A 27,763-nucleotide genomic window follows, 5' to 3' on the forward strand; every position below is an offset into this window, starting at 1 on the left:
TCTCTGTCACTATTTCAGAACACACACATTATACAAATATACATTATAAAATCAATAAGAAAACGGAAGCTCTAATTTGGGAGTCTGAATTAGGATCAGAAGTTCCTATATAAACATTGCGCACTCACGTCGCCTTTTTGTATTGATTACTGCAGCTGTGCACTGGATTCATTCACAAATACAAACTACAACTCACAAACACTTTAGAGTTAGACTCCACCATCAGAATGTGTACTTAAACTTATAAAGATCACATGGATATTATTCAGTGAGTTGATTCACCAAAACTAACCTGTTATACAGGAGGAAAAAGCACACAGGACGTTTCAATTGTTCACAGACTGGTCGCGCTCATCAGAATGACAAGACACTTCCGGTCTGCAGGTGATAGCATTCAATTGGGAAGAAACGCCCTACTGCCCCCTACTGACCAATGTGAATACTGATCAATGTGGAATGACAGCTCCAAAAACGAATTCAAACCACAAAATAAAATAAATAAATCAACACAAAAATGTGACACATTATGGGTGGGTCACATATGCATGTACAGTAGATGGCAGTATTGTCCTGTTTAAAAGTGTCACAACATTGCTATTTAGGCAATGTTGTGAACAGGCTGTCAACACGTCACTCAGGTCCGCATGGAGCTGGAGGGGGCGTGGCCTCCAGCTCCGCCTGAATTTCGGGAGATTTTCGGGAGAAATTTTGTCCCGGGAGGTTTTCGGGAGAGGCGCTGAATTTCGGGAGTCTCCCGGAAAATCCGGGAGGGTTGGCAAGTATGCTTAAGAGGTCTCTAATGACAAAAAATTGCAGCTTCTCAAAACTGCGGTAAAAAAAATGCTTTAAAAATATATATTTTTTCCTTTAAGGGTAAATATGTAGCTCAACTGTTTTGAATAAAAAAAAAACAACCTTCAATAATTTCCATAAAATACATTTAAAGGAGATTTTACTTATTAATAATATTAGACCATGAGATGGGTTATTAGCAGCAACCTTGACTTTCATGCATTTTTATTTTCAACAGGTTTCAAACAAAACTGCTAAAAAAAACAAAAAAAAACTGCTTTAAATATTTTAGTACTTATTTTTTTTAATCATAATACGACGTCAGCCTGTGTTATATATCAAGTATGAATTAAAGTTTTGGATGTTTTAACCCTCTAAATGTCATTATGTTTACGTAACTACCGCTTTTTATTAGGGGGTAAAAAAACAGCAAACATAAAACAGTGAACGGTGAGAATTTTTTCTGCATGCGTTGAATGGTAAAAAAAAAAGGAAAAACAAACTTAAAGGACTGCGTCAAAACGTGAATTTTAAGGGTTTTTAATGGCTTTTTTTTTTAACTTTGCTGTATTAGGCTAATAAGTTAAGGAAGGAAGATTATTTATTTAAATTTTTTTGCCTTTTAAAAGTAACAACGTTTACCATCCATCCATCCATCCATCTTCTTCCGCTTATCCGAGGTCGGGTCGCGGGGGCAGCAGCCTAAGCAGGGAAGCCCAGACTTCCCTCTCCCCAGCCACTTCGTCCAGCTCCTCCCGGGGGATCCCGAGGCGTTCCCAGGCCAGCCGGGAGACATAGTCTTCCCAACGTGTCCTGGGTCTTCCTCGTGGCCTCCTACCGGTCGGACGTGCCCTAAACAACTCCCTAGGGAGGCGCTCGGGTGGCATCCTGACTAGATGCCCGAACCACCTCATCTGGCTCCTCTCGATGTGGAGGAGCAGCGGCTTTACTTTGAGCTCCCCCCGGATGACAGAGCTTCTCACCCTATCTCTAAGGGAGAGCCCCGCCACCCGGCGGAGGAAACTCATTTCGGCCGCTTGTACCCGTGATCTTGTCCTTTCGGTCATAACCCAAAGCTCATGACCATAGGTGAGGATGGGAACGTAGATCGACCGGTAAATTGAGAGCTTTGCCTTCCGGCTCAGCTCCTTCTTCACCACAACGGATCGATACAGCGTCCGCATTACTGAAGACGCCGGACCGATCCGCCTGTCGATCTCACGATCCACTCTTCCCTCACTCGTGAACAAGACTCCGAGGTACTTGAACTCCTCCACTTGGGGCAAGATCTCCTCCCCAACCCGGAGATGGCACTCCACCCTTTTCCGGGCGAGAACCATGGACTCGGACTTGGAGGTGCTGATTCTCATCCCAGTCGCTTCACACTCAGCTGCGAACCGATCCAGTGAGAGCTGAAGATCCTGGCTAGATGAAGCCATCAGGACCACATCATCTGCAAAAAGCAGAGACCTAATCCTGCAGCCACCAAACCGAATCCCCTCAACGCCTTGACTGCGCCTAGAAATTCTGTCCATAAAAGTTATGAACAGAATCGGTGACAAAGGGCAGCCTTGGCGGAGTCCAACCCTCACCGGAAACGTGTCCGACTTACTGCCGGCAATGCGAACAACGTTTACACAACTCCGTTTTTTTAAATGAAAATAAAATCTACAATAATTTCCATAAAATAAATTTTAAGGACCATTTCTTTAATATTATTAATAATATTACATCCTGGAATGATAATTGATTTTCTCCAGTGTCAGCTTTAAAACAAAAATGCACAAAACTTCCCAAAAACTGCAGTAAAAATCTTAATATTTTTCCTTTCTTTCTCCCGACTTTAGTCTGAAATATATCTACATTAAATACAAATTATAATTTGGGCGCTTTAACCCTTCAAATGCCAGTATGTTTATGTAACTGTTGCTTTTTATTGGGGAAAAAAAACCCAGCAAGCCACTCTGACAGAAATCGGTAAACGGCAATTATTCTTTCTGCATGCTTTGAATGGGAAAAAAATGTATAAACATAAACATAAAGGGCTGTGTCAAAACGTGAATTTTAAGGGTTTTTATTGGGACATTTTTCATCACAAGGAACAAACTTGTTTTTAATTTTGCTATATTAGGCTAAGAAGTTAAGGAAGGAAGATGATTTTAGTTTGCCCTTTAAAAGTAACTGTTTACACAACTGTACTTTTTTAATGAAAACTACATTTTAAGGACAATTAATTTAATATCATTGACTTTCATGCATTTTTATTTTTCTATAGTGTCAGGTTTGAAACATAAATGCACAAAACTTCCCAAAAACTGCAGTAAAAATCGTAATATTTTTCCTCACTTTCTCCCGACTTTAGCCTGAAATACATCGACATTAAATACGAATTATAATTTGGGCGCTTTAACCCTTTAAAAGCCAGTATGTTTATGTAACTGTCACTTTTTATTGGGTTAAAAACAGCAAGGCACAAGAAAATTTTCTGCGTGCTTTGAATGGGAAAAAAAATGAATAAATATAAAGGACTGCATCAAAACGTGAATTTTAAGGGTTTTTAATGGGCCATTTTTCGTCACAGAGGAACAAACTTTTACTTAACTTTGCTATATTAGGCTAAGAAGTTAAGGAAGGAAGATGATTTTAGTTTGCCCTTTAAAAATAACTGTTTACACAACTGTATTTTTTTAATAAAAACTTCGATAATTTCCATAAAAATACATTTTAAGGATAATTAACTTATTATTGTTATTAATATTGCATCCTGGAATGATCATTGACTTTCATGCATTTTTATTTTTCTACAGTGTCAGGTTTAAAACAAAACTTCCCAAAAACTGCAGTAAAAATCGTAATATTTTTCCTCACTTTCTCCCGACTTTAGCCTGAAATACATCGACATTAAATACGAATTATAATTTGGGCGCTTTAACCCTTTAAAAGCCAGTATGTTTATGTAACTGTCACTTTTTATTGGGTTAAAAACAGCAAGGCACAAGAAAATTTTCTGCGTGCTTTGAATGGGAAAAAAAATGAATAAATATAAAGGACTGCATCAAAACGTGAATTTTAAGGGTTTTTAATGGGCCATTTTTCGTCACAGAGGAACAAACTTTTACTTAACTTTGCTATATTAGGCTAAGAAGTTAAGGAAGGAAGATGATTTTAGTTTGCCCTTTAAAAATAACTGTTTACACAACTGTATTTTTTTAATAAAAACTTCGATAATTTCCATAAAAATACATTTTAAGGATAATTAACTTATTATTGTTATTAATATTGCATCCTGGAATGATCATTGACTTTCATGCATTTTTATTTTTCTACAGTGTCAGGTTTAAAACAAAACTTCCCAAAAACTGCAGTAAAAATCGTAATATTTTTCCTCACTTTCTCCCGACTTTAGCCTGAAATACATCGACATTAAATACGAATTATAATTTGGGCGCTTTAACCCTTTAAATGCCAGTATGTTTATGTAACTGTCACTTTTTATTGGGTTAAAAACAGCAAGGCACAAGAAAATTTTCTGCGTGCTTTGAATGGGGAAAAAAATGAATAAATATAAAGGACTGCGTCAAAACGTGAATTTTAAGGGTTTTTAATGGGCCATTTTTCGTCACAGAGGAACAAACTTTTACTTAACTTTGCTATATTAGGCTAAGAAGTTAAGGAAGGAAGATGATTTTAGTTTGCCCTTTAAAAATAACTGTTTACACAACTGTATTTTTTTAATAAAAACTTCGATAATTTCCATAAAAATACATTTTAAGGATAATTAACTTATTATTGTTATTAATATTGCATCCTGGAATGATCATTGACTTTCATGCATTTTTATTTTTCTACAGTGTCAGGTTTAAAACAAAAATGCACAAAAACAGCAGTAAAAATCTTAATATTTTTCATCACTTTCTCCCAACTTTAGCCTGAAATACATCTACATTAAATACGAATTATAATTTGGGTGCTTTAACCCTTTAAATGCCAGTATGTTTATGTAACTGTCGCTTTTTATTGGGTTAAAAACAGCAAGGCACAAGAATTTTTTCTGCATGCTTTGAATGGGAAAAAAATTAATAAATATAAAGGACTGCATCAAAACGTGAATTTTAAGGGTTTTTTAATGGGACATTTTTCGTCACGAGGAACAAACTTTTACTTAACTTTGCTATATTAGGCTAAGAAGTTTAGGAAGGAAGATGATTTTAGTTTGCCCTTTAAAAATAACTGTTTACACAACTGTACTTTTTTTAATGAAAACTACGATATTTTCCATAAAATAAATTTTAAGAATAATTAATTTAATATTGGTAATAATATTACATCCTAGAATGCGTTATCATTGATTTTCATGCATTTTTATTTTTCTACAGTGTCAGGTTTGAAACAAAAATGCACAAAACTTCTCAAAAACTGCAATAAAAATCTTAATATTTGTTCTTACTTTCTCCCGACTTTAGCCTGAAATACATCTACATTAAATACAAATTATAATTTGGCCGTTTTAACCCTTCAAATGCCAGTATGTTTACGTAACTGTTGCTTTTTATTCTGAAAAAAACCCCCAGCAAGGCACTCTGACAGAAATCGGTAAACGGCAATCATTTTTTCTGCATGCTTTGAATGGGAAAAATGTTTATAAACATAAACATAAAGGACTGCATCAAAACGTTAATTTTAAGGGTTTTTTAATGGGACATTTTTCGTCACAAGGAACAAACTTTTTTTAAACTTTGCTATATTAGGCTAAGAAGTTAAGGAAGGAAGATGCATTTTGTTTGCCCTTTAAAAATAACTGTTTACACAACTGTACTTTTTTAATGAAAACTACATTTTAAGGACAATTAATTTAATATCATTGACTTTCATGCATTTTTATTTTTCTACAGTGTCAGGTTTGAAACAAAAATGCACAAAACTTCCCAAAAACTGCAGTAAAAATCTTAATATTTGTTCTTACTTTCTCCCGACTTTAGCCTGAAATACATCTACATTATATACAAATTACAATTTGGGCGCTTTAACCCTTTAAATGCCAGTATATTTATGTAACTGTTGCTTTTTATTGGGAAAAAAAAAACCCAGCAAGGCACTCTGACAGAAATCGGTAAACGGCAAGAATTTTTTCTGCATGCTTTGAATGGGAATTTTTTTAATAAACACAAACATAAAGGACTGCGTCAAAACGTGAATTTTAAGGGTTTTTTATTGGGACATTTTTCGTTACAAGAACAAACTTTTTTTTAACTTTGCTATATTAGGCTAAGAAGTTAAGGAAGGAAGATGCATTTTGTTTGCCCTTTAAAAATAACTGTTTACACAACTGTACTTTTTTAATGAAAACTACATTTTAAGGACAATTAATTTAATATCATTGACTTTCATGCATTTTTATTTTTCTACAGTGTCAGATTTGAAACAAAAATGCACAAAACTTCCCAAAAACTGCAGTAAAAATCTTAATATTTGTTCTTACTTTCTCCCGACTTTAGCCTGAAATACATCTACATTATATACAAATTATAATTTGGGCGCTTTAACCCTTTAAATGCCAGTATATTTATGTAACTGTTGCTTTTTATTGGGAAAAAAAAAACCCAGCAAGGCACTCTGACAGAAATCGGTAAACGGCAATCATTTTTTCTGCATGCTTTGAATGGGAAAAATGTTTATAAACATAAACATAAAGGACTGCATCAAAACGTTAATTTTAAGGGTTTTTTAATGGGACATTTTTCGTCACAAGGAACAAACTTTTTTTTAACTTTGCTATATTAGGCTAAGAAGTTAAGGAAGGAAGATGCATTTTGTTTGCCCTTTAAAAATAACTGTTTACACAACTGTACTTTTTTAATGAAAACTACATTTTAAGGACAATTAATTTAATATCATTGACTTTCATGCATTTTTATTTTTCTACAGTGTCAGGTTTGAAACAAAAATGCACAAAACTTCCCAAAAACTGCAGTAAAAATCTTAATATTTTTCCTCACTTTCTCCCGACTTAAGCCTGAAATACATCTACATTAAATACAAGTTATAATTTGGGCGCTTTAACCCTTCAAATGCCAGTATGTTTACGTAACTGTCGCTTTTTATTGCCAGCAAAGCACTCTTACAGAAATCGGTAAATTTTGCTGCATGCTTTGAATGGGAAAAAAGAAGCGCCATCTGGTGGATAAAATATGGGGAAAAAACACTGAAACTTGAACATAAAGGACTGCGTCAAAATGTCATTTTGAAGTTGTTTTTTTAAATTTGTCACCAGGAACCAAATCCAATAGCGCTACTTTTGAATGACTCATACAGGTTGGTGCGTCCTCTTTGTGAATGGCTGTGAAAGTGAGGGTCAAAGGTCGAGCAGTTGGCGCTTTATCAGTGGCAGCTGCTCCCACAGCTATAAACTGTGTGTGTGTGTGTGTGTGTGTATAATCCTTGCATATAGCCATTACACATACATTGATGTGAGCAGGTCAACATGGCACCTCATGGGGTCTTGATCCAGTCTGCCCAGGGGATTACCAGCACTGTGAGGGGATGTTCTGTCACCGTCAGGTCACGTATTACTACCTCCGCCAAGGACGTTTTTAGGATGGTTTCTTTGTTAACTAGCAGGACTTCACACACTTTTTTTTAGACATCACGTTTACTTCCGTGTAGGTTCGTTTTCCCCAAAAAGTCATTACATTTTGCATGAAACAGTGCCATTAAAAGGATTTTTACGTACCATTTGTATTGCATCAACCTAATATTCACCCCGCGTTCGATTTTAGTGAGCATCAGAATATAAGTGCGGCTCCAGTAATTCTTGCATGAACAGCAATTTCCCTTATTTTGTCTTCATTTGTGCTGTCATTAATGTAATAAGGGCGGGAGGCACTTAATAAAAAGTTTTTAAGTGTATCAATATCACTTTGTGCTACAATTGTATGAAAAGGGATATACAGTATAAAGAAAGTTAGATTTTATTTGAATAACAATAATAATACTAATAATAGATTTTATTTGTAAAAAGCACTTTACATTGAGTAAACAACCACAAAGTGCTACAGTGTATCAAAAAAAAAAAAAATTAAACAAATAAATAAATAAAAATAAAAAGATAATACAAAATAAAAACTAGAACAGCCAAACAGCTAGAACAAGTATGCATATATCTAAAAAAAGGCTTTTTTTAAAAGAAGGGTTTTTAAACCTTTTTTAAAAGCATCCACAGTCTGTGGTGCCCTAACGTGGTCAGGGAGAGCGTTCCACAGACTGGGAGCGGCGGAGCAGAAAGCATGAACCCTAATGATATAATCCATGCAGAATATAAATTATGATTATTGGGCCTGGGTGTGGTCTAGCGCAGTGTTTTTCAACCACTGTGCCGCGGCACACTAGTTTGCCGTGAGATACAGTCTGGTGTGCCGTAGGAGATGATCTAATTTCACCTATTTGGGTTAAAAATATTTTTTGCAAACCAGTAATTATAGTCTGCAAATGATGTGTTGTTGTTGAGTGTCGGTGCTGTCTAGAGCTTGGCAGAGTAACCGTGTAATACTCTTCCATATCAGCAGGTGGCAGCCGGTAGCTAATTGCTTTGTAGATGTCGGAAACAGCGGGAGGCAGCGTGCAGGTAAAAAGGTGTCTCATGCTTAAAACAAAAATAAACAAAAGGTGAGTGCCCCTAAGAAAAGGCATTGAAGCTTAGGGAAGGCTATGCAGATCGAAACTAAAACTGAACTGGCGACAAAGCAAACAAAAACAGAATGCTGGACGACAGCAAAGACTTACTGTGGAGCAAAGACGGCGTCCACAATGTACATCCGAACATGACGTGACAATCAACAATGTCCCCACAAAGAAGGATAAAAACAACTGAAATATTCTTGATTGCTAAAACAAAGTAGATGCGTGGAAATATCGCTCAAAGGAAGACTGCTACAGGAAAATACCGAAAAAAGAAAAAAAGCCACCAAAATAGGAGCGCAAGACAAGAACTAAAACACTACACACAGGAAAACAGCAAAAAAGTCCAAATAAGTCAGGGGGTGACGTGACAGGTGGTGACAGTACACCTACTTTGAGACAAGAGCTATATTGATACATGCTTGGTTATGGTTTAAAGTCATATCCAACAATTGCGACAACGACTTTTTACTGTCAACTGAGTTTCGTTTTTTAATGATTTCTGCTGGTGGTGTGCCTCCGCATTTTTTCAACGCAAAAAATGTGCCTTGGTTTAAAAAAGGTTGAAAAACACTGGTCTAGCGGGAGTTACCTTGTACCACTCCTGCAGCTCGTGATCAGAGAACTCGGTGTTCTCCCTCAGGTCCTGCAGCATCTCTGGCCTCAGCTTGCTGTTCTGTTTCCCCATGGTGACGGCTGGCGGGGGGGCGGGTCGGCGGGGTGTTTCCTGTTTTTTAATCCCGGTTGGACGACGACAGCGAGCGGTGGGTTTTCCACACCTGTCAGTCAAACACACACACACACACACACACACACACACACACACACATTGGGGTCAGCAGCAGTTCAACTCAAATGAGTGGCATCCTCAAAAGAGTCAAAAGTGTGAATCCTTGTCTTCGCCAGGAATGCACTTAGCCGCCAGATAGTGAGCCCTTACTAAACTTTGTATCTCACTTTCTTACCGACTTCACAGGACAGGCAACTATATTTAAGAAATACTTGAGAACCATGTAATTTCTCTCAGCCAATAAGTGAGCAAAGGTATTGATAGTCATGAAAAAAAAAAATCATTAAATACAATAAAAAATAATTTAAAAGTAAACTGTACCCTCATAATATTCTATGAAAGGAAAAAATATATAATTATCACATGAAAGGCCACTTAAAATTTTTTTTTAAAAAATGCAGTGGTGTAGGGCTACTACTGTTCATTTAAGTGTCCTGTAAAATGTAATTTTATATTGATTGATTATACAGTCTATTCTATAGCTCGGTTGGTAGAGTGGCCGTGCCAGCAACTTGAGGGTTCCAGGTTCGATCCCCGCTTCTGCCATCCTAGTCACTGCCGTCGAGTCCTTGGGCAAGACACTTTACCCACTTGCTCCCGGTGCCACCCACACTGGTTTAAATGTAACTTAGATATTGGGCTTCACTATGTAAAGCGCTTTGAGTCACTAGAGAAAAGCGCTATATAAAAATAATTCACTTCACTTCACTTCACTATTCTATGCGCCTTATAATGCGGTGCGCCTTATATATGAACAAAGTTTTAAAATAGGCCATTCATTGAAGGTGCGCTTTATAATCCGGTGCGCCTTATAGTGCGGAAAATACGGTAACTTTATTATCATGTAAAAACAATCGTTAAAGTATGAATATGTTCAACTGTTTTTTGTTTGTTTTTTCAAAACAAAATAAACATATCGAAGTAATGGTCAAATATTACCTCTAAATTGCACTGAATTCAAAGTGATTTTTTTCGTTGCAATAGTAGTAAAATAGTTTCACTCTTTTATAGGAAATAAAATAAATAATATGAAAAATATAAAATATAGAAATTGCCCAACGGAATATTCTTCTAGTTAACAGGAACTAAAACTAAACAATTTCTAAAAATATAATAATCAGAAAAATATTAACATTGGATTTTCAAAAATAATCAGTTTACAATTACAATTACTACAGGAAAGTTAAGTTAAAGTACCAACGATTGTCACACACACACACTAGGTGTGGTGAAATTAACCTCTGCATTTGACCCATCCCCTTGTTCACCCCCTGGGAGGTGAGGGGAGCAGTGAGCAGCAGCGGTGGCCACGCCCGGGAATCATTTTGTTGATTTAACCCCCAATTCCAACCCTTGATGCTGAGTGCCAAGCAGGGAAGCCCACTAAAGTTTTAAAAAAGGCAGTAGTGTAGGTTCATTTAATTGTCGTTTGAAATGTAGATTTATATTAATTGATTATAGAGTAAATATAAATTAAAAAAGACTATTTTTATTAAACTAGATTAACCGTATATTTTTTATGATACGGCATTTTGTTTTAATTTATTTATTTTTTTCCCCCACAAATTTAGATCATTGACAAAAATCCCAACACTTACTGCTGTGAACTTTCAAAAGTGTGTTAAATCAGTTATTAAATATTATTTTAAATGTAGTAATATATTTATAAATATGTATACAAATAAAACAAACATTTTAATGACATGACTAAACTCTTCATGATGGTACCTTTTTTGTACACTGGTAAAAAAAAAAGAAAAAGTTATAAAAACACGTGTACAAGGAACAAATGTGCAATAGGTGCCATTTTTCCCGAAATAAATCCAATTCCACATCAGCAAACCAACGCTGCTCCTAATCCGCTTGACACGGAATGTTATAAAACACCGCAAACTGCAGCATCACATTTGCAAAACATTAAATAAGTAATCCCCAGGCCTGTTGACGTCACACACACACACACACACACACACACACATGTATATAACCCAATGATCACATCCATGGCGGCCAGTTGTGTGTGTGTTTGTGTTGTAAATCAGCTGTGTGGATGTGCGTGCAAGTGTGTGTTCCTAATCTTCATGTGAGATCAACCTGTGACCTATAAAGCAGACATTTTCATGGATGGAACAAAACTATCCCATGAAACCAAATATTCCCCGTGAAATTTATCTGGGATGCTCGCTAACACAGTTGCCCTTCGCCACATCGCGCTCCAAATATTGCAGCTTTGTTACAGTACATATAAAACCTTAATAGAAGTGTTTGGATGTTTTTTTAAGGGCTTCATAGGCAGAATAAATCGGCTCTTGTAAGCTCTATTGTAAGCAGACTTTTGATCGCATTTATGTAAATATAAGAATGCATTAAAATAAATACATCTGTCACGTCTTTCATAATGATTGTGACTAGAGATGTCCGATAATATCGGACTGCCGATATTATCGGCCGATAAATGCTTTAAAATGTAATATCGGAAATTATCGGTATCGGTTTGAAAAAGTAAAATGTATGACTTTTTAAAACGCCGCTGTGTACACGGACGAAGGGAGAAGTACAGAGCTCCAATAAACCTTAAAGGCACTGCCTTTGCGTGCAGGCCCAATCGCATAATACCTACGGCTTTTCACACACACAAGTGAATGCAATGCATACTTGGTTAACAGCCATACAGGTCACACTGAGGGTGGCCGTATAAACAACTTTAACACTGTTACAAATATGCGCCACACTGTGAACCCACACCAAACAAGAATGACAAACACACTTCGGGAGAACATCCGCACCGTAACACAACATAAACACAACAGAACAAATACCCAGAACCCCTTGCAGCACTAACTCTTCCGGGACGCTACAATATACAACCCCCGCTACACCCTACCCCTAAACCCCGCCCCCCCAACCCCGCCCACCTCAATTTCGTCATGCTCTCTCAGTGAGAGCATGTCCCAAATTCCAAGCTGCTGTTTTGAGGCATGTTAAAAAAAATAATGCACTTTGTGACTTCAATAATAAATATGGCAGTGCCATGTTGGCATTTTTTTCCATAACTTGAGTTGATTATTTTGGAAAATATTGTTTAATGCATCCAGCAGGGCATCACAACAAAATTAGGCATTAATTCCACGACTGTATATATCGGTATCGGTTGATATCAGAATCCGTTATTAAGAGTTGGACAATATTGGAATATCGGATATCGGCAAAAAAGCCATTATGGAACATCTCTAATTGTGACGGATAAGCAAAATTAACCCACAATTTCCCTTTTAAAGTTAAGGATTTGTGTTATTTCTGATAGTTTGTGAGGGCACCCAAGGGACTTCCCTGTGTAGCACGTTATATTGTGTTCAAAGTGTACAAACGTTCACTAAAATATGGACTTTTGTCACAGCTGCAACCCATTGTTCATATTTACAATGATCCTTTTGGAGAAATTGGCTTCACCTTACAAACTTTTCTATTGACGTACCCTGTTCAACAACCAAATACGTTAGTAAATTGATGTTCCACACAGGTTAGCACACTTTAACACATAACAAATAACTGCAGTCATGGTAAAGCACAAATTGCACTTAGGTTATGCATTCCGAGCCACGCCTTAAAGCGAATAAGAATATATTATGCATACTGAGTCACTCCTGGTAAATGCTCGACATTGATGCATGTAGACATTCATCAAGTTACCTCGTGGGAGTGTTGCGGCCATCAATTGGGATTTAATGGCCTCCTTTTTTTTTTTCTTCCCCTGAACAAATCTCAGTGTTCCGAGTAACACTTTAGCGACGCCAGAATAAAGCTTGCAAGGGAGGACGCCGTTTCATTGCACCGACACAGACTTCCTGCTCGCTCGTTAAAAGTTCAGCCATAACCACGGCTAACTTTTTGCTTAATTGCCTCTCGTCTAAACTGCAACGTATTTACGTACCACCATTAGCTATGAGTGCACTAAAGCAGATCACTTGTTTATTTCATACACCTTCTAGTCGGACTTAAAGGGGAATTGCACATTTTTGCTTTTTTTTGTCAGATTCAAACACTGATGACATCTATTAAACAAGACAAGAAGCAAGGAATTAAACAGAGACAGAATTAAATTTAGCTCAATTGAGGAGAAACGCTCTGACAAAAGATTGTACGCCTCCTCTTTTATTTGGACTTTCTCTGATTACTTGTCAACAGCTGTTTCTAAGGGAGGGGGGTCGTAAACAGCCATAGCCTTTGGTTACAAAACAGTTCAAAGTTAAAAGAAAAGGTGCCTGGAGGGAGGTCAGGCCCTGCCTCCTCTCCACTTTGTAGACCTCGGGTAAAGACAAAATATTCCTGTGGATTACAATACATCAAAGAAACCGACACCCTCGTGTCGCTCCCCATCCTACACAGTGGAGTTTTTCAAGCCTTTTGCTTGGTAGGATCAAAGGCAGCTTTTGTCCTCTCGTCTCGTCTAAACTGCAACGTATTTACGTACCACCATTAGCTATGAGTGCACTAAAGCAGATCACTTGTTTATTTCATACACCTTCTAGTCGGACTTAAAGGGGAATTGCACATTTTTGCTTTTTTTTGTCAGATTCAAACACTGATGACATCTATTAAACAAGACAAGAAGCAAGGAATTAAACAGAGACAGAATTCAATTTCAATCCAATCCAATCCACTTTATTTATATAGCACATTTAAACAACAAAATGTTTCCAAAGTGCTGCACAACAATATTAAACACAATTAAAAACAATATAAAATAAACATGATTAAAAACAATTTCAAAGGGTAAAACCAATTAAAACAGTAAATAGAAAGCAAAAAGCAAAATTTTAAAAACACAGAGGACAACAGAGGACCACACAACTCACGTAGTGTTAAAAGCCAGAGAATAAAAGTGGGTCTTAAGACGAGACCTAAAACACTCCACTGTGGGAGCAGTTCGAACATGGAGGCTCAATTTAGCTCAATTGAGGAGAAACGCTCTGACGAAAGATTGTACACCTCCTGTTTTATTTGGACTTTCTCTGATTACATGTCAACAGCTGTTTCTAAGGGAGTGGGGTCGTAAACAGCCATCGCCTTTTGTTACAAAACAGTTCAAAGTTAAAAGAAAAGGTGCCTGGAGGGAGGTCAGGCCCTGCCTCCTCTCTGCTTTGTAGACCTCGGGTAAAGACAAAATCTTCCTGTGGATTACAATACATCAAAGAAACCGACACCCTCATGTCGCTCCCCATCCTACACAGTGGAGTTTTACAAGCCTTTTGCTTGGTAGGATCAAAGGCAGCTTTTGTCCTCTCGCAGGGCGAGCTGAACTCAATGTAACACAAAGTTTTGTGATAACTTAGATACAATTATTCTGACAGTTTTCCTTATCCATTCATCCACAATCCATATGTGAAACAAAAAAAACATGTCTTTTTTGTTGCATGCTAAATAATAAAAAACTGCTCGCAAGTGGCGGCTAACAACGCTAACATATTAACCAAGGTGTCGTCGCTCACACCTAACGTCACGTCACATAACGTCATCATGAAAGGTAAAAATATTGTAAATGTATTTGTGGAAGCATGGGAGAAAGTTGTGTACTGAATTTTCCGGAACATAAAGCGCACCGTATTATAGGGCGCACTGCCGACGAATGGTCTATTTTTGATCTTTTTTCATATTTAAAAACCTCTTAAGGCCCAAGCTGTTTGTTTACATGCTTTTTTTTATTTCTCTTTGCTATTTGGGCTTATTGGATCCTAATTAGAATAAAAACTAAGAATCATCTTTTTATATGACGTACTTAGTCCATAAGTACACAAACGTGTACTTCATGTTTAGTGACATGCTAATTCTTATTTTTACACCTTTTTTTCCCCAAATTTCATTGTATGTTATACTCTTCTCACACCACCAGATGGCAGTATAAGTGTCCACATAAGCAGCCATAAGACCCCAATTCAGTAGTGTACACAATTTTCGAAATAAGAGCTAAAAGGTGCTGTCCACGCATGTGGCTAACTAAGCCTTGAGAGGTTTTAAGGCGCAACGGATTATAGGGCACATTAAAAGAGTCATATTATTAGGGACTGCAATGTCCCTTTGGGACAGAGGACCCTATTGTAATTGTAATGTTTTATTATTATTATACCGGCCGCCTCTTTGAGCTGTAATTTGACCCCCTTAACATGCTTCAAAACTCACCATATTCGACACACACATCAGGACTGGCGAAAATTGCCATCTAATAAAAAAACAACAACCCAAAACTCAAAATTGCGCTCTAGCGTCCCCTAGGAAAAAAAACAGACAAAACCGCTTGTAACTTCCGGTAAGAATGTCGTAAAGACATGAAACAAATACCTCTATGTAGGTCTGACTTAGACCTAGATTTCATACCTTGACATCCTTCAGCAAAAATCAACAGGAAGTTGGCAATTCCCCCTTCAAAACAAAAGTTTACTAAAAACAGTCACTTTTGCCTCTTTGAGCTGTAATTTGACCCCCTTAACATGCTTCAAAACTCACCAAACTGGACACACACATCAGGACTGGCAAAAATTGCGATCTAATAAAAAACCCAACCCCAAAACTCCAAATTGCGCTTTAGCGCCCCCTAGAAAGAAAACACAGACACAACTGCTCTTAGGAAGAAAACTCAGACAAAACTGCCTGTAACTTCCAGTCTTAGAGACATGAAACAAATACCTCTATGTAGGTCTCACTTAGACCTACATTTCATATATTGACAACACCCAGCAAAAATCAACAGGAAGTTTGCAATTCCCCCTTCAAAACAAATGTTTTGTAAAAACTGTCACCTTTTTTCAAACATTATCTCCTCTTAGTGCGTTTGTCGTGTCGGCTTCAAACTAACACAGAAGAGAGATTGAACCCTTCTTATTAAAATTTGACGAAAGAGTTTTAATTACTGCTCCGGTTTGGATTTTATGTGCCGTCAAAGTCGGTCCCGTCCATCGCTGCTTGCAGCTTTAATTATTATTATTTTCTAAATGTAAAACACTTCCTTGTGGTCTACATAACATGTAATGGTGGTTCTTTGGTCAAAATGTTGCATAGATGATGTTTTACAGATCATCTTCAAGCCGCTTTCTGACAGTCGCTTCCGAATGCGCCGTTTTGTGGGCGGTCTTATTTACGTGGGTCACCTTCGGCAGCGTCTTCTCCCCGTCATCTTTGTTGTAGCGGTGTAGCGTGCAAGGACGGGGGTGGAAGAAGTGTCAAAAGATGGCGCTAACTGTTTTAATGACATTAAGACTTTACTTCAATCAATAACGGAGCAGCATCCCCTCATCCGGGAACAACACCGGAAATGTGCGCACATTTTCAGGACTTATGCAGATCCCAAATACAGATCAGCAGGTACCAGAAAGTAAAAATAGTTGCTTTTCCATAACATTGCGAAAAAAACCCCCGCCAGATAATATGTCTTACCTTATACACACACCATAATAATACTCCTATGTTGAAGCATATCAAGCGGTGTGGCTTCATAGCTTACCAAAGTCGTACTAAAACATTTGCATAGATTTTTAAGCGCCGTGTGTAATGTTCTATATGTTCAATGGAACATATAAAATGTTGGTGTTGTTTATTTGAGTCATATTGCCATCATAGTGCAGTCTACACCTATGTCTTATGTTTGACTGCCATCTACTGTTCACACTTATCATTACACCATGTACCAAATAAAATTGCTTCGAGGTCGGTAAGCAAAACCAGAATTATTCCGTACATTAAGCGCACTGTCGAGTTTTGAGGAAAAAAATACTAATTTTAAGTGCGCCTTATAGTCCGGAAAATACGGTATACATTTCACTATTGCATCTCATTGCACATAACTGTGGTGCATTCAAGGACCATTGGTCAAAGTTAGAGGCAAGGCGTCACTAGGTTTTACCGACATTTAACCCCAATAAAATGCACTAGTAATAATATAATCATGATAATAATAATGATGTATTATTATGACGTGTTTAATCCAACGATAATAATCCTATGTGTATCAGATTATACATTTGACGTGATGATAATGTTACATCATAATTACACATTATATTTTGGCCACTTTATATTTAATTTAATTTTTTTTTTTTTTTTTTAAACAAAACCACATTATTTTATTTAGATATGTTCCAGATATGTTAATCCCATTTTTTATACGGTCAACGACCTAATTAAAGCTCTTACATGTGTTTTAAAAGGCTAATTTCAACCAAATCCGTGCTTTTTAGTTCATGTTAGTTTTTAAAAATAATAATAATAATAATAAATATTAATATATATATATATATAAAACGTTTATTATTAGCCTACAATAACAATGTCGCTACATCTTGGATTGGGGCCGTGTACTTTTTTTGTGCATTCTTTGTGCCCCATAGGGGCGGCATGGCTCAGTTGATAGAGCCAGCATCTTGAGGGTTCCAGGTTTGATCCCCGCTTCCGCCATCCTAATCACTGCTGTTGTGTCCTTGGGCAAGACACTTTACCCACATGCTCCCAGTGCCACCCACACTGGTTTAGTTGCAGATCATGGGTTTCACTATGCAAAGCGCTTTGAGTCTCTAGAGAAAAGCGCTATATAAATACAATTCACTTCACTTCACTTATAATGCACTTTTCATTTGACACCAAATCCCTACAGTGCTACATATTAAAAGACATAGCACATTTAAGTGCATGTAAATATATCAACTGTGTGTGTATGAAGCACCAGTCTTTGGCTGGAAGATACAACCATCCCAGTGAAAGCGGACATAGTAAGTGATTGTTTTGTTATGTTCGTATTTTATTTAGCACTTAGCATTAGCTTCACATTAGTTTAGGGTTTCACTGTCGCTGATGTTTCGCACCCAGCTTCTGAAACGTGTTGCTCATCCTCCGTAAATATTCAGGTTCAAGAAGGTAGAAGTTCTGGATAATCATTTGTCTCAATTTAGTCGTCGTCTGATCTAAAGTAGTCCGCCATGATTAGTAGTCATTGTTTTTGTCACGATGCCTCCTGACAGTTTTAGATTTTATTCATTGTTCTCCTTTGTTTTGTGTCATTTCCTGTTTGTGCTCTTATTTTCTTAGCCCCACTTCCTTTGTTGGCATGTTAAGCAGTTACTTTACATCTGTAGCTTTATTTTGCCCGTCTTGTTCCTAATAAAAGGACTTTTACCGGCACCTCGCTATACCTGTCTTTGCGTCCCTGACAGTTGTCGACGGAAATAGAGATTGTTGCTACACACTCTGTGAAAGAAGTTACGGAAATGCTTAAAATGACCAAAAAAATGGTAATATTAGATATTATCATGAATCAATCAAGCAATCAAATTTTATTTGTATAGGCGTTAATCACAAATGTGTTTAGGCTAAACACTGCATGATGCCCAGTTACATTTTTTGGGGTTAAATCCGACTGTGGAGGGAGGTGTGGCCAGCGCTGCTTGCAGGAGCGAAAGTCACCGCCTCTGTCCATGGCACTGAGGACAGAGTGCCATCAGGTGGGGGCGTGGCAGTGCTGACGGCGAGACACAGCTGAACAGGTGATTAGATCTCCCAGGTGGTACGAGTTATCTAATCATCTGTTGTCTTTAACAGTAAGCGGCCGAGAACAGGGGGGAGAGAGAGGATACGGAGGTGACTGGAAAGTCACGTCCAGCTGGAGAAAACTTTTGGTAAAATCTATGTACATCAAAACATGGTTAAAAACTGCACGCTTGGCTCCGGTGCTGTGTCTGGGAAGCAACTTCCACACCGACATTGACGTAAGACACTATATATTTTAACCACTTCTAAATCATCATAATATTTTGCCACTGACTGTTTTCTGCTCCTTTGTCCGCCATTTAGTTCCGCGCCGTTCATATTGACGAGAAAAAAAATCAGATACATGTCACAAATGGGGGGAAAAAATCTGAATTTACCATATCATTTGAATAGATTGTGTCCCAATTACATATATAGTTAGCCGCCTCTTGCTAGCGGTTTTTTACTGTCTTAAATGCACACAGAAAAAGACAAACACGTGTTCTTGTCTCACATAGTGATTGTGAATGATGGGCACAAAAAAAGAGCAGTTTTCCTTTAACAGTGCAAAGTTCAATTGTAACAATTATGCTGTGATGAGGTGGCGACTTGTCCAGGGTATACCCCGCCTTCCGCCCGAATGCAGCTGAGATAGGCTCCAGCACCCCTCCGCCACCCCGAAAAGGACAAGTTAAAGTTAAAGTACCAATGATTGTCACACACACACTAGGTGAGGTGAAATGTGTCCTCTGCATTTGACCCATCCCCTTGTTCACCCCCTGGGAGGTGAGGGGAGCAGTGAGCAGCAGCGGTGGCCGCGCCCGGGAATAATTTTTGGTGATTTAACCCCCAATTCCAACCCTTGATGCTGAGTGCCAAGCAGGGAGGTAATGGGTCCCATTTTTATAGTCTTTGGTATGACTCGGCCGGGGTTTGAACTCACAACCCCACCGATCTCAGGGTGGACACTCAAACCACTAGGCCACTGAGTAGGTAGAAAGCGGTAGAAAATGGATGGATGGCTTTTGAGGCTACATGCTAACCTAAGCTTAACTGTGCTTGAGCTTTGGATGCTTCAGTCTCCTTTTGGGTTAAATACTTGTTCTAAATAAAAAATAAGATTGTATTGGAGATTATGTGTAAATAATTGCGTTGAGTGGTTCTCAAACTGGTTTCACCAAGTACTGTAGAAAGGGAATTCATATGTTTGTCAAGTTTGTTGCACTTTACCTGACACATGAAACGTGACAAATTGTTGAGGTGCACTTTCCACTTTGGTTGCCAAATGGCAGTGGAGTGTTGAATATCTTGAAATGTGTCAGTAACAGTTCCAACTTTGACCACTATGCCATGTAGAGTAGCGCTTTCCATCATTTTCAGCAGACTGCATTGCAAAATGATTAAACCCTCCGCCTTCCTCTCACGCAAGTTCCACCCAGGAATGGGGCCATGTGACTTCCTTCCCTATTGTATTACTTCAGAAAAGGCTTGGCTCTTCAAGTACCCCCATAATGACTAACATTAAAATACAGTAGCGTAGTAGGCCTAAGTACTGATTAAAAACGCACAGTGTGAGAATCTCTGGTTTAATGTATGAAGAAAAGAGGAGGTAGCAAAACGGTGGTAATTCAAAGCTAAGTAAGTTCGGTGTCACTCACTTTACTCGCCATCTTTTTATTTTTCTTTAAACCAAGGTCGCCATATGCTGTCCTCCATCTTTCCTCGCTAATCCCCCGCCGCCCATCGCCATCCCGCAGGCCGCCCGAACTCACTTACGGCCCCTGCGTTCTTTAATCGTCCCATCTCGCCATCCTGAGCCACAAAGCTGTAATCCAAGTGTCGGCTGCTGGCTTGTCAGCAGTTGTTGCCGAGGCCTCGCCGTAAATTGAATGACGCGCGCGAGAATACTTGAACATCTGCTGCGGGTCATCAGCGTTGGTACTCCTGATGCTTGTGGAGAGCAGTTGGCAAAACATCTCTATATGAACAACATGTACTGTGCACATTAAATATGACACAATAATCTATTAAGTGCTAAAGTTAAGGAATCCTTTTGCAGTCGGGACTTAAATATTCCATACTTGCTCAACGGCACCTCGGCAGTCTTGTGGAAGTCTTCAAAAAAGCAATCCTGACTTTCATATGTTGATCTGCATCGGGATTCCAACCTTCTAAACCCTTTAACCCAAATCCTTAAAGACATCCAGAGATAAATGTTTTCATTATATAATTACACAAATATATGTATTGACAAAAATAACTGAAGAATAATTAACCCAAATTATTATTTTTTTCAATTTATTTCCATCTGATTACTATTCCTAACAAATAATTCCCTACTGAAATAATTCCAGAAAAGTTATATTATTTAAAAACAAAAATAGTATATTTAAATGGAGAAGCGGAAGAAAATGTGTGTAATTATATGTATAAATATATTTGTATGTAAATATTATATATATATATATATATATATATATATATATATATATATATATATATATATATATATGTAAATGTAAATATATATTTGTATATATATATATATATATATATATATATATATATATATATATATATATATATATATATATATATATATATATATATATATAGATAGTAGGGATGTCCGATAATGGCTTTTTGCCTATATCCAATATTCCGATATTGTCCAACTCTTTAATTACCGATACCGATATCAACCGATACCGATATATGCAGTCGTGGAATTAACACATTATTATGCCTAATTTGGACAACCAGGTATGGTGAAGATAAAATAAGATAAATAAATTAAAAACATTTTCTTGAATAAAAAAAGAAAGTAAAACAATATAAAAACAGTTACATAGAAACTAGTAATTAATGAAAATGAGTAAAATTAACTGTTAAAGGTTAGTACTATTAGTGGACCAGCAGCACGCACAATCATGTGTGCTTACGGACTGTATCCCTTGCAGACTGTATTGATATATATTGATATATAATGTAGGAACCAGAATATTAATAACAGAAAGAAACAACCCTTTTGTGTGAATGAGTGTAAATGGGGGAGGGAGGTTTTTTGGGTTGGTGCACTAATTGTAAGTGCATCTTGTGTTTTTTATGTTGATTTAATTAAAAAAAACCACCAAAAAAAACCTGATACCGATAATAAAAAACCGATACCGATAATTTCCGATATTACATTTTAAAGCATTTATCGGCCGATAATATCGGCAGGCCGATGTAATCAGACATCTCTAATAGATAGATAGATAGATAGATGGATAGATATATTTAGAGCAGTGGTTCTTAACCTTGTTGGAGGTACCGAACCCCACCAGTTTCATATGCGCATTCACAGAACCCGAACTGTAATCATAAAATGATGTTATTATATTAAAGAAATACTAATAGATATATATTTTACAAACAGATTGTACACATAATCCCATGTTTACATGTCATTGTGCAACATGTGAATGTTTTAGTGGAAACTAAATGCGATATCTGAAAGGGGTACACATTATTTCCAAAGTAGGACCCCCCCCCACCCACCCAGACATATAATACTAGTACACAGCTCATGAAAAATAATATGTTATCGTCATTGTAAGTGGGCCAAAACACTTATATTAGAAAATAATCTCATGGAAATGACTGTTGTCATTTGATTACAATAATAAAACCTTTAACTTGTTATTTAGTCAGGTTTGGGACAGGTGTGCTGCAGGTGTGACCACATGTGCTCCACCGAATGCTCAAGGAGTTTTTGCGTTTGCTCACACATATGGAAATTTAGAGGGAACATTGTTTGAGGGTATCCATAATACACCGATAGGGAGTAGTTTTTATTTACACGATGAGTCGGGCGTGTCTTGACCTCCGCGGCGGAGGCTCTGCCGAACCCCTGAGGCTGACTCACCGAACCCCTAGGGTTCGATCGAACCCAGGTTAAGAACCACTGATATAGAGATGGAAAGGCAACAAGGCAACCCGCTTGTTACTCTCGGGGTCTACGAGCCGCTCAGGTCTAAAAATGCATTTTTCCATCGACAACATGACATCATCGCGCCAAGTGTGTGCTCTTTCAGTCAATTAGTGCGCATATATACAGCCTGGCCCCTGGCCAAAAAAAATTTAACTGTAATTTTGAAGAATTTATCTGAATGTGCATGGACTATTTCTGTTCAAAATTGTTAGAAATGTCACATGTTAAATGTTTAAATATTAACTGTCCGTTTACTGTACTGTGCCAACTGAACTACTATATGAGTATGTGTTTTCTATTGTTTCATTGAAAATAAAACAGCAAAGTCCATTTGGCTGTCATCTGTTTTAATTATGAGACACAATTGTGTCTAAGTCATTGGCGTTGTTAGGCCTATTTTAGGGGGGCTCAAGCCCCCCTAAAATATTCTTAAGCCCCCCTAAATAATTTGGTGTTATATACAGTATATATATATATTTTTTTTACAAATACATGCTGACATATTCATTATAAAGCGGCCCGAATATGAGTTTAAATAAATCATATAACATGTTATTATTCACTCAGTTTCCCCTCACTTCATAGCATAAGGTAGAGAGCCCCTTTAGTGCGTCGGTATCCAATCCATTCCACTTGTTCATATAGAAAATGCCCATATCACTCAAATTCCAGTCCGCATTTTCTCTGCGACCTTGCTTGCGGTCCTGCACGTGTACGAAGCACATTATCTTCCTTTACAATGAGTGAAGCTGCACGAAACCTTGTGTGTGCAATTGTAAATAATTTAGTTTTTAAGTTTTGTGTTTCTTGTAGAATCTATATAAAGTAATATACATTAGCCTATTGTTAAAATAATGAAAAAAACATCATTAAATATATTTGTTTTATTGTATTGTTACATTAATAGCTGTTGTATTATTATAGGATGGCTTGTTAAACATTTCATAGGATTTTCAGAGGGAGGAAAAACCAAGACATTTAATATAAAATGTAAAATTAATAAATACATACAAAGAAAAAAAATGGTTAAAAGCCATCGTCCCGGGGAGCATTTAATTTTGTCCTGTGCATTTTTTTAAAATAATAATAATAACAATGAATAATTTCTAAGTCTTTGTTAGCCGTTTGTGATGTTTTGTGCTCGTGCGCTACGTTCGCTCGCACCCTGTGCATCTCCTGGGGGCTAAGCCCCCCCTGTCCTTAAAAGCTAGTGACGCCCCTGGTCTAAGTCATGATTTTTTATTTCATGCTTAAAATAAGAAATTATTACTTTGAAAAAGTAGTTTTATACTTGTGAGTGTTGATGACACAGCTTTGCAACAGTTGATATTCTAGTTTCAAGCATGTTTTACTCAATATAGGCCATCAAATCTCAGCAACAAGCTGCAATATCTTACTGAGATCATTTAGGACCAAAACACCTAAAACAAGTAAAACACTCTAACGTAAAATCTGCTTAGTGAGAAGAATGATCTTATCAGACATAAAATAAGCAAATATCACCCTTATTTGAGATATTTAATCTTACTTAGATTGCAGTTTTTGCAGGGTGCCATGCAAGGCCCTAACCGCGACCCATCAGGAGCAAGGGTGGAGTGTCTTGCTCAAGGACACAAACGGACGTGGTAGAAGGTGGGGATCGAACCGGGAACCCTCAGATCGCTGGCACGGCCACTCTCATTGCCGTACGAAACACTGCAGCGTGTTCTAAAAGTTATGTAAGCATATCGACGGGCCACAGTCACTCCCTGCACGCGGACTTTGGCTCCAACAGACCGAGAAGACCACCCCCTCTGTATGCTTTATAAAAGAAGACGGATGAGGTTGCAGCGGCATGCAGCTCCGAGCAGACTGAGTCGGTGCCACGTGAAAAAAAGAACGCCGACAGGCGCCATTGATTCCATGTTTTTTTTTTCTTTTTTTTTCTTTTTTTTTCTCTCCCCTCACAGCCTCCCGTTGCTTCGTCTCAAAGCAATCAGAGAGGCCACCTGAGACGACAGCACCTTTCATCCATATTTTCCCTTATCGCTCCACTCCCCGCTTGCAATTTCACATCATTTCTGCGACACCATTTTATTATTTTTTTTCCCGGCCTTTTATAGTCTCCTAAAACCTTCACGCTGGTCGCCTGCGTCACCCCAGGAAAGGATGTGATAGCTCTGTATTGTCCGCCGCTGATGGCGGTAATTATACGCCGCGCAATTTTAGGGTGCGTGGCGGTAATGGCGGCGATCTGAGGAGGGGGTGACGTCAATCTTTGCACGGCAAGAACCTCCCGTAATGTCGACTCCTATACCTTTCCGTCCTCTGAGGTACGGACCTCATAATAGATCATTCCTGTTTCTGTCACCATTAAATTAACACCAGAAATAATCCAACCAACTACAAACCCCGTTTCCATATGAGTTGGGAAATTGTGGTAGATGTAAATATAAACGGAATACAATGATTTGCAAATCATTTTCAACCCATATTCAATTGAATGCACTACAAAGACAAGATATTTGATGTTCAAACTCATAAACTTTTTTTTTTTTTGCAATTAATAATTAACTTAGAATTTCATGGCTGTAACACGTGCCAAAGTAGTTGGGAAAGGGCATGTTCACCACTGTGTTACATGGCCTTTCCTTTTAACAACACTCAGTAAACGTTTGGGAACTGAGGAGACGCATTTTTTAAGCTTCTCAGGTGGAATTCTTTCCCATTCTTGCTTGATGTACAGCTTAAGTTGTTCAACAGTCCGGGGGTCTCCGTTGTGGTATTTTAGGCTTCATAATGCGACACACATTTTCAATGGGAGACAGGTCTGGACTACAGGCAGGCCAGTCTAGTACCCGCACTCTTTTACTATGAAGCCACGTTGATGTAACACGTGGCTTGGCATTGTCTTGCTGAAATAAGCAGGGGCGTCCATAGTAACGTTACTTGGATGGCAACATATGTTGCTTCAAAACCTGTATTACCTTTCAGCATTAATGGCGCCTTCACAGATGTGTAAGTTACCCATGTCTTGGGCACTAACACACCCCCATACCATCACAGATACTGGCTTTTCAACTTTGCGCCTATAACAATCCGGATGGGTCTTTTCCTCTTTGGTCCGGAGGACACGACGTCCACAGTTTCCAAAAACAATTTGAAATGTGGACTCGTCAGACCACAGAACACTTTTCCACTTTGTATCAGTCCATCTTAGATGAGCTCAGGCCCAGCGAAGCCGTCGGCGTTTCTGGGTGTCGTTGATAAACGGTTTTCGCCTTGCATAGGAGAGTTTTAACCTGCACTTACAGATGTAGCGACCAACTGTAGTTACTGACAGTGGGTTTCTGAAGTGTTCCTGAGCCCATGTGGTGATATCCTTTACACACTGATGTCGCTTGTTGATGCAGTACAGCCTGAGGGATCGAAGGTCACGGGCTTAGCTGCTCACGTGCAGTGATTTCTCCAGATTCTCTGAACCCTTTGACGATATTACGGACCGTAGATGGTGAAATCCCTAAATTCCTTGCAATAGCTGGTTGAGAAAGGTTTTTCTTAAACTGTTCAACAATTTGCTGACGCATTTGTTGACAAAGTGGTGACCCTCGCCCCATCCTTGTTTGTGAATGACTGAGCATTTCATGGAATCTACTTTTATACCCAATCATGGCACCCACCTGTTCCCAATTTGCCTGTTCACCTGTGGGATGTTCCAAATAAGTGTTTGATGAGCATTCCTCAACTTTATCAGTATTTATTGCCACCTTTCCCAACTTCATTGTCACGTGTTGCTGGCATCAAATTCTAAAGTTCAATCATTGTATTCCATTTATATTTACATCTAACATGATTTCCCAACTCATATGGAAACGGGGTTTGTAATAAATAAAAAAAACATGGGGTTTGACAGCTGTGGCTGTAGGCAACCACCTCATGTGGTCAGCATCCAGCAGCTCTTGATGCACTTTGAAAAGTTACCAGTAAGCATCTTGATGTGTACAGGTGTTTACACTATTATTGCTGACCAAGCATTTTGCGCCTTACCACTATTGCAACATACTGGTTCTGGCTCTCCAAATACCACTAAAATGATTAATATTAAAATACTGTAGCGTAGTAGGCTAAGTATTCATCAAAAACAAGGTATTTACGAGTATATTTAACATTTTTGGCCGCTGTTACATGACACACAGTTTGAACAGTGACACCGTGTTTGAATTGAGGAAAACAAAACACTGAACTTTAATCAAGTGATTTTTCATGCACTCCATATCATTATTAACCCTGGAATACATCATCGGAAATACACTATATTTTCACTGGAACTAAGGGGCCAAGCCCAACTCCTGAAAAACAACCCCACACCATAATTCCTTCGCTGACAGCTCTGTCAGTTTACGTGGCCTACAGCTGAGTTGCTGTTGTTCCCAAACTCTTCCATTTTCTTATTATAAAGCCCACAGTTGACTTTGGAATATTTAGGAGCGAGGAAATTTCCCGACTGGATTTGTTGCACAGGTGGCATCCTATGACAGCTCCACGCTGGAAATCACTGAAAGCGGCCCATTCTTTCGCAAATGTTTGTAGAAACAGTCTCCATGTCTAAGTGCTTGATTTTATACACCTGTATCATATGTATCAGAATAATTGTATCTAAGTTATCACAAAACTTTGTGTGTCAATGAGTTCCCGGCGAGGGGACAAAATCTATCTTTGATCCTACCAAGCAGAAGGCTTGTAAAACTCCACTGTGTATGATGGGAAGCGACATGAAGGCGTCGGTTTCTTTCTTCTATTGTAATCTACAGGAAGATTTTGTCTTTACCCAAGATCTACAAAGCGGACAGGAGGCAGGGCCTGACCTCCCTCCCGGCACCTTTGCTTTGAACTGTTTTGTAACCAAAGGCGAAGGCTGTTTACGACCCCCCTCCCTTAGAAACAGCTGTTGCCATGTAATCAGGGAAAGTCCAAATAAAAGAGGAGGCGTACAATCTTTCGTCAGAGCGTGGGACGACACTGTGCAAGGGTACAGTGTCTACGCG

General features: G+C 38.2%; 1 protein-coding gene across 1 annotated transcript in view; it reads right to left on the minus strand.

The window, feature by feature from the left end:
- The window catches only part of LOC133577587 (hippocalcin-like protein 1), a 132,912-nt gene that overhangs the window by 27,105 nt on the left and 78,044 nt on the right, over window positions 1-27,763 (minus strand). The window contains exon 2 of the mRNA XM_061931578.2: window positions 9,059-9,245. Coding sequence (XP_061787562.1) covers window positions 9,059-9,154 — 96 coding nt within the window. The 5' untranslated portion in view covers window positions 9,155-9,245. The remainder of the gene's footprint in view (window positions 1-9,058; window positions 9,246-27,763) is intronic.

The sequence above is a fragment of the Nerophis lumbriciformis genome, linkage group LG37, assembly GCF_033978685.3.
Source record: "Nerophis lumbriciformis linkage group LG37, RoL_Nlum_v2.1, whole genome shotgun sequence".
NCBI classification, from domain to species: domain Eukaryota; kingdom Metazoa; phylum Chordata; class Actinopteri; order Syngnathiformes; family Syngnathidae; genus Nerophis; species Nerophis lumbriciformis.